Below are 8,526 nucleotides of genomic sequence, written 5' to 3'. Positions count from 1 at the left end.
GAAATGCCACACAAGCTATATCCCGACGAACGACGTTGTGTATTGAGCAAGGCAGAGCACACTTTGATCCATTTCTTTAAATTCGACGTTTATAATTAAAAAGAAAGTGTTCTTTTGGGTAGGTTAGGTCTTTAAAAAAATTTGTCGTTGCGCGAATTTTGTAGAAATGTAGGTATATTCTGCGTAGTTTACTCTTTAATTTTACTGAAATAGAGTTTGCACATCAGTGAATTTTTTTTTATTTTTTTGGGGGAATGTTATACCGCGTTACGCTTCTTAAATACTTTGAATGGCGAATAATAAAACAACACCAAATTGGCAGTCATACATTTTATTAAAAAAAACACAATAAAGCGCACAAAAACTTAAAATATTGCAACGTTGTATTGAAAGCTTATTTATACATTGATCATTATGAACCTACTTCTAAGCTAATGCTAAAAAAATGGTTGAAAAAGATTATTCTGCAAAAAATATTACAAATACAGTCTCATACATACCTACCTATTACTGAACGACGTATTATTTTTGCCTTAAATATTTCGAAACACTTATTAAATAGTTTTGTACTAATGAGTATATTCGTACCGTATAAAAATAGGCACAGCTGCTTAAAATGGCTCACAGTTACAATTACAAGACTTGTCCATATTACAAACACAATGTTACGTTCTACTAATACCTAGGTTACATGACGAGGCCTTATCACACACAGTATAAATGCTACAGATTATAAGTTTGTTTATAACAAAAAACATATAATTCACTCTTTGGATATTTATCAGACTTTAATTCAACTTTGAACTTATATATTTAACACAGAGATCAACGAATATTTAGATGCCGCGCGCTCTCGCAAATTCCTCAAACAAATCGGATTCAATAAATATTTTAATGGAATGGCATTGGAAAGAAAATAAAATTGTAAAAGGAGAAAATAAACGATCGCTTTGGATATGAAGGCGACATTCGTTAGGCGATTTTTCGATTCTGAATGGAAAGCGAGACGTGTAAGGTGAGAGCAGATATTTAATAACTTTTACTGGTTTTTTTAGGCGTTCGACACTTACTTTGACCTCTGAAGCGTCTCAAGTTTGCCTAAAAATATAATATTATACCAAATTTATCGCTCAAATGACGTCATTCGATACAATACGAAGTAAAATGCCATTTCAGAGATTATTTATACCTAATACTACACTCCTCATCATGATCAGAATATAATCGGAGGTAACGTCTTTTATGAAACACTAGAACACAAGTTACACTTAAAATGAGCATATCAGATGAGTCAAAATATAAATGAGATCAAATAGAAAATTTGGATTCATCAGTTACTTATTCAGTCTTATATTTGGTTTATGAGTATGCTACAAAATTGTAAAAGGGATTCCACAATTTGTACGATTATCAAAAAACTTAGTCTAATTCGAGTATTTTAAAAGAGATTCAATTAATCATAATTAAATTTTAACATATTTCAAAGTGTAGATTAATTAATAAGGGTAATTATGGTTCTCTTAAAGAGCGAATCATTAAATTTTAACTCAGTAATTCTAAACAAGGAGTACCTTTCTTAGAAGAAGTCCAACGAAATTGAAATTTAAAGATATGGCACGTTCAATCGGCAAAAATTGGCAAATTTAATCGCACAGGATAAAAACTAGTTACACTGCAGGGCACTGGGTTATCAAAAAATTATGAAATGTCGAATAGCGCATTTTTTGGCGAACAGAGGTACTCCGTTTAAGAAGGGGCTCCTACACATTGAAGGTGGGGAACAAAAAATAACCATACACTACAAAAATAAAATTAAGAAAACACGTAAAACTACATATCAAATGCGAATACTTAGTCGATGTGTGCGTACCGGGGAACAATATCATTTTTAATGAACATATCGCAAGCCGGTAGACCCGGATGTGCAAGTAAGTCTTGACCGACGGCTATCAGCCCCGTTTCCGGCCCCGACAGACGGCCGTGCCACACATAATAATAGAAAAGTTGCTGCATAGCTGCCATGAACCGACGCTGCTCGAGAACTTCTGAATCAAAAGTGCCAAGAATAGCTTCAATATCAGCATTGACATCAGCCATTCCAGACCCTTTAATGCCACCTCCAGCTCCGGAGCCCAGGACGACATACATCGGGGCGGCCAAACGCATTCGGGCGAGGCTGACCAACGGGCACAATGTACGTATAGAAGATATCAATTCGACCAATCCAACGTAACTCTTATTGAAATGTTTGAATACTTCCGCAGTCAAATTCTTCTCGTCAAGATAGCTTTCCTTTACCATAGTCTCAACAATTTCGGAGGACCAATGTATATGTTTCATTCGAAGTGTTTCTGAATTGCCAGAGTGCATAGTTGTTCCAAAGACCATTGGCTTAAAAGCCTTCTCCTTGCCTTCGTTTTTAGCCTCCTTCTGTTCATCCCATTTTTCATAAGCATGTGTCCTCAAAAGATCCCCATCTAATACTAACCAAGAACGATTGGATTCATCAGCTTTGGGCAGAGTGTTTATCAAAGTGCCCAACCATGTTTCGGGAGTAGCAGAAAGTATTTCTGACGTAGACTTGCTGCGTAAGCAATCAATATCGCTACATTTAATTCTTTGCTTAAATTCTTCGTTGTTCTTCTCAGACACCTCTAAAGGATTTCCCGGGAAAATCACTGAAGGCGAAGAGAGCCATGCGCGAGAAAATAATTTCTGCGCTTTGGTATTAGTCGTGAGAGCCGCGGTTAGAGTAGCTCCGGCTCGGTGACCCAGCAATGTGACAGAGCTGGCATCTCCTCCGAACTGCTTAATGTTATACTTAATCCATGTTAAAGCTGCAATAATATCGCTGAGCGCGTAATTGCCGGAAGTCTTTGGATATTTAGATTTGGATATAATATCAAGTGCCAAGAAACCGAATGGTCCCAGCCTAAAGTTCGGCCGCACAAAAACTACTTCTTTGGTACGAGCGTATAAAGGTGAAGGTTGCGCCGGACTGATTCCACCAGCAAAACTATTTGCGCCGATCAAAACAACTACAGGAAGTGGCGTATCGTATCTAACATGTGGGGTAACAATGTCTAAAGTTAAGCAGTCTTCCTCACCAACAATGGTGGCATTTTCAAGAAACTGTAAACACAGAGGAGTAGGATTGTGAACCTGCAGGGTACCATTCCAGCACATTGATATATTGTTGATCGGTTGAGCATAAGTAAATCTCTTCTCATTAATCGGTGCTGCCGCATACGGGATTCCATAAAAGTTATAAACACCTTCATCCAAAACACTGTAAAATACACACATACAATTTATCAGAAGTAATTATTAATAGTTAAATATTGTTTTAAAATGGCTGTACTAAAAGTAAAACTTAATATGATTTACTATTATGTATTACAATTGTTATTCAATTGAGAAAAGAATTATAAAGTGTTAAATCATTGATTTTGATGTATGCATTTGTGATTGACTCCTGTGTTGGAATAGGGATGTTACTTCATCGGTATTATTAACCTCTGCTTGACATCAGCAGGCAGTGTCAGTGTACAAAATATGGTATTAGTGGTATTTATAGTTTTAGTGGTGCTTTTTGACAGCCTGTTCTCCTCCAATGTGCAGGATTAATAGCATACCAAGACTAGCAAATTATTGTTAGAGCCTAGAAATGCGTATTTCCCAATTTGGCCTTGGTAATGACACATCTCCCCTGGATGAACAATGCATAAATGATACATCAATAATCAATCATTAAGTAAGAATTAAGATACATGGTGGTGTGCCCAAAAATATTTAGTGTACAGTGGACGGCTAACAGCAATTCCTAATATTCAGTCTATCTCCAGTTGTGGCCTACTGGAGATAAAAAGTCGTAACTATCGTTGAGTTTTGTGTCCCAATAAACTTATCGACGGTAACTCACCTTATCTGTACACGCTGTCTGTCAATGGGACGACGTATAGCTTACCAGCGATAAAAGTTTGTATGGAAAATTCAATTCACGCGTCCCAATATAAGGCGATACGAATGACTTATCGGGTATATTGGGACAGCTTTAGATTATTGACAGCTAATTACTGACAGTAGAAGTAGTAATTTATCTCTATCTGTATATAGTATATTTGGAACGGCCGTAGGAGAATAAACACGTCTATCCTGGAGCAACTTCGCATTGGCACTAGATTGGCCACAATTTACTATATTGGGGTATTTTGGCCACATTGACCGCAAAAGAGTAGATCAAGACAATCACTACCTACCACTTGCCACCGCAATAAGGAAGGCCGAGGACCGAAAGGAGTGGAAGGTTTTAGTGATTAACGTTACGAAAACTTTGAATTACGGACACTACCTTCAGAAATGAAGAAACACAACAAAATAGCCTTGTAGAGAGTCTCTCAATAAATAGTTTATTATTATTAATATAGCCAAATTCAATATCACATGTACGGTAAAAAAAATTCAGAGATGTCTTTTTTAAATGATAAGAGGTGAGCGACAAGCAAGATATTTACCTAATGGTAAATAATATGTCCTGCCCCCTACAATGTTCTTGAAAATATTATATTCGGAATAGAACCGAGAATTCGCTTGCATCTTAAGTTTTACCCACTACGCTATTAAGTTATGGAAACCTTCAAACAGAAACACAAATAGAACTTGAACAATACTGTTTGGCAATAGACAAAAGTTTCATTGTGGTACCTATCTACTATTCACCCTGTGCAAAGGCGTCCTGGCCCAAGAAAAAAATTAAGCAAAATTCTACCATAATATGGTTTACATTACTGGTTTTTGTGCAATAAATCATGATAAAGCTTACCCTTCAACTAAACCACAGGTTGTTTGGGTGATGACAAATTTCCCAAGGCGAAGTGGGCGTTCAGTTGGTGGTCCGGCCAGAGCTCCAATGACAATGCCGATGATAACCACAAGGAGGAGGAGTATAACACCAACACATACAACAATATCATCTGAAAATAAATAATGAGGGTACTTATGAAATGAAATTATTTATTAGGAAGAAACATTGTACTTAAGATGTTAACATAATATTATTGACAATACAATATGTTTCGTCAATTGACATGCAAAATAAGTTATCGAGTTGTCTACATGATCCCTATTGACTCAATAAGAATACTTCCGAGTTTTGTAAAAATTTCGCTAATTAGGTACATTGAATTATGCTCAAAGTACCAACACACTACTGTCATTAACACATTACTATTATTTTTAATTATTAATTTTAAATAAAAGAATATTATAAAGAAGATTTAACAGTTTGCATACAATATAAAAATAGCAGGTTTTTACTATATGCAAATAACTGTTTCTTTGTTAAGGCCAACCGCTAGCAGAGCTCATCTTGCCAAGAGCATATTAGGTTACTTTTCTTTTAATTTACAAATGATGGTTCCAAGTTTAACAATTGAAAAAGATCTTAAGTACTATTGGCAACTCAATTCTGGATTTCACAAGGCTATCATCACATGTGCAGGTGTAATCAACAAGAAATATCTTATCTACAAATCAACCAATATCTGACTTAGTGGAAATAATAGTTCGGTCATGCCAAAAATTACACCATAATAAGCTTTGACCGCTATACAGGTTGTCCCAAAGTTTTTTTTACTTTAACTTTAAGACGGTTTGAATCCCAGACGAGGCAAGTAATTTTTAGAAAATCTTTGAATGCAGAATTACTAACATTTAAAAATAACAGTCTTCTTTCAGTAAAATACCCTATCTACGATATTTAAGGTACTTTCCCTTCATGTCCCATAACTTTGGGACATCCTGTATATTGCCGCATTTACTCTAGTTGCTTTCAATATTCCTGGTCAATAAGCAGCTATATAAAACATGTATTCAGTTCAGGTTTGAATCAGACAGTCACAGTTGACACACAACTAAGAAGAAAAGTGTGCTGATATTGTCTTTTAGCACACTTTTGCTGTTTCTGCTTATCAGACTGCGAATGATATGTCCTTATAATTAGGGATGTCATTGAGGTAACTAGTTACAAAAACTAGCAGTCATATTATCTTTCAAATATGACTCATTATACTTTGAGACATAATTAAAATAACAACTAAGGGACACAGTTGGCAGTTGTTCTATAGCAATAAAATATATTTAAAAGTCAAAGAGTCATTTTTACACAAGTAAGTATAAAATATTACTATTTTGCTTCATGGAATGGTGGTAAATAATCAGACAATTGTCTTTCTAGTGATAAAGTTAGTTAAATTTAGCTAGAACCTTTATTTCAAGTCATGAAAAAGTTGATACCACATACCAATTATAAACTTTTTCTGCCTTATTCTCTCCTTCAGTGGCATTTTTGTAGCCACTTTACCTTCCTCAGGTTCCTATAAAGATAAAAATTATACAATATTTAAATTTAAACATTACAAGGAATTCTTATTGGTTTAAGAGATATGTTTATCTCTTAGCTGGTTTCACTAAAAAATATTAGACAAAAAAGTAATTTATTATGTTAGTTATGAAATGATTTATACCATTACAATGTGCCACTGTATCTTTTTTATTGAAACTACTACTATACTATGAACAATGTAAAAGCTGGAGATGATTTATCCACATTATCAATTGATTAGATAAAATATATTGCGTTTAACTTACAGTGATATCCAATTTAATATTTTCCATTCCATCATTTGGTGTATCGAGTTTGTCTTCAAGTGTTTCCACTGATGCCAATTTTGCCTCCAGATCTTTATTGTGCTGCCTTTTAAACAGCTTTGAATATTTCAAATCAAACATAAATAAATTCTTTGATTTTGAGGTATTACCATCTACAAATAACATCATAAAATTTTGTTGAAAGTATGAAATAAAATAATATAATTTAATTTGATAAGAAGAGATGAGATGAAAAAGATGTTAAGTGACACCTGGCCATTATATTACAATGCCACAGAAGATTTTTAAAAAAACCTTGATAAATAAGATGTTAAGTCTCATTAAGTCAGTAATTTCACTAGCTAGCTTCCAGATATGGAACACAAATAGTGCTTACACAATAATGCTTGTTGGCAGACACACTTGACATCTCTGACCCATCTATCCACGCTAAGACACCTCCCACTGGTATCATTATTTAAAAAAAAAAGGTTATTGTTCTTATAACATGTAAAGTTTGATTTAAATTTAATTAATAATAATATTGTAAGCTTTGGCTTTCTTTAGTACCTCTGTCTTGATAAGGGTAGAGTTTGTCTCAACTATAATTGGTGTTTTTTTTATTTTTATATCAGAAGTTTTCCTCAAATACAGTAAAATAAACAAGAGCTAAAGAAGGTTGACCACGGAAAGTGCACTTAAGTTATTAAAATTCATACCAGTCTCATTTTGTGGTTTGTTTAATTTTTTTGTGAATGGGCAGCTATTCAGAAATTTGAAATGATTTTTAAAACTTGTTTCATTGTCGACTTTGTCATTTCCCTTTTCATTTTCAGTGTCCTTTTCAATAGCCTCTTCGTCCTGTATGAGAAGAAAGTTATTTTATTACCAAGTGTGAACTTGATAAATATTTCAAATTCGTAACAATGGCACTAAATCCAAATAATTATTAGTATTTTAAGTTATGATATCATACAAAAAATTAGGAAACGGAACCTTTGATTTATCTCTATCAGAATTTCTGGTAAAAAATCCGGGCATTTTAATTGCTCCAATCGGAATGAATTTTGGCTTGACCTCTCTGCCCTGTTCCGTTATATCGCCAGACAATATCGTCTTTACCGGACCATCATCATGGCGCAATTCCACACCATCCTCAGCATCTCCTTCAGCCGTCAGCATCACTACCTTTTCTTCCTCTTCGATTTGCTTTTTATCATCCGTTTTGCTGTCGTCTTCAATTTTATTTATATCGATGTCTTTCATGTTAATGAATATTTTTGATTGCAATCAAACATGTAAAGTAAGAATTTTTTAAATAATTCTAAATACAATGGCGAGTTAACACTAAAGCTAAAAGAACTTCCTTCGTTATCCAGTGTTTTAACATTGGTTAAAATTTAGATAAGCGTTGTGCGATAATTTTATTACTTTAAATGCCCGTAATCATAACTTCAGCGCTAAAAAATAACGAGATCCGACATGCTTCACGCTTCTCTCCCCTCGTTCAACGTTCTTTTGTCAATTCACAAAACAATTGATTTTTTTCCAAACTACAAAGCAGCTCCGTTTTTTTTATTCTAGTTAATGGCACTGGGTGCAAGTGGGCTGCTTGGGACAGAGTTGCTAGTATAGTGTCTCGAATTTCCCTATTTTATGTTTCCTCGCAACACTCTGCGCATCACAGAAATAATGAGCATCGCATTACGATAAATACGACGATATACATAATAATTGAATTGAACATTTAATTATTTATGAAGATACCATCTTTTTATTATAAAAGTGTATACATTTACCCTTAAAGCTATTATGTATCTTATGAAGCCTACTAAAATTAGTTACAAGCAATCTCTTATTTCTAGTATTATAATAATG

General features: G+C 34.2%; 1 protein-coding gene across 1 annotated transcript; it reads right to left on the bottom strand.

The window, feature by feature from the left end:
* Positions 1-315: 315 nt before the first annotated feature.
* LOC126973687 (neurotactin) lies at positions 316-8,182 on the bottom strand. The gene is made up of 6 exons (XM_050821007.1): positions 7,645-8,182; positions 7,368-7,509; positions 6,649-6,821; positions 6,302-6,374; positions 4,823-4,973; positions 316-3,289 (listed from the first exon to the last, which is right to left on the bottom strand). Exons 1-6 carry the CDS (start codon positions 7,912-7,914, stop codon positions 1,852-1,854), a joined length of 2,247 nt encoding a protein of 748 aa, XP_050676964.1. The 5' UTR covers positions 7,915-8,182; the 3' UTR covers positions 316-1,851.
* Between the last annotated feature and the right edge of the window lie 344 nt (positions 8,183-8,526).

This window comes from Leptidea sinapis, chromosome 30 (genome assembly GCF_905404315.1).
Source record: "Leptidea sinapis chromosome 30, ilLepSina1.1, whole genome shotgun sequence".
Lineage (NCBI taxonomy): Eukaryota > Metazoa > Arthropoda > Insecta > Lepidoptera > Pieridae > Leptidea > Leptidea sinapis.
Note: the sequence above shows the minus strand (reverse complement) of the source record. Positions and strands in the feature narration are given on the sequence as shown.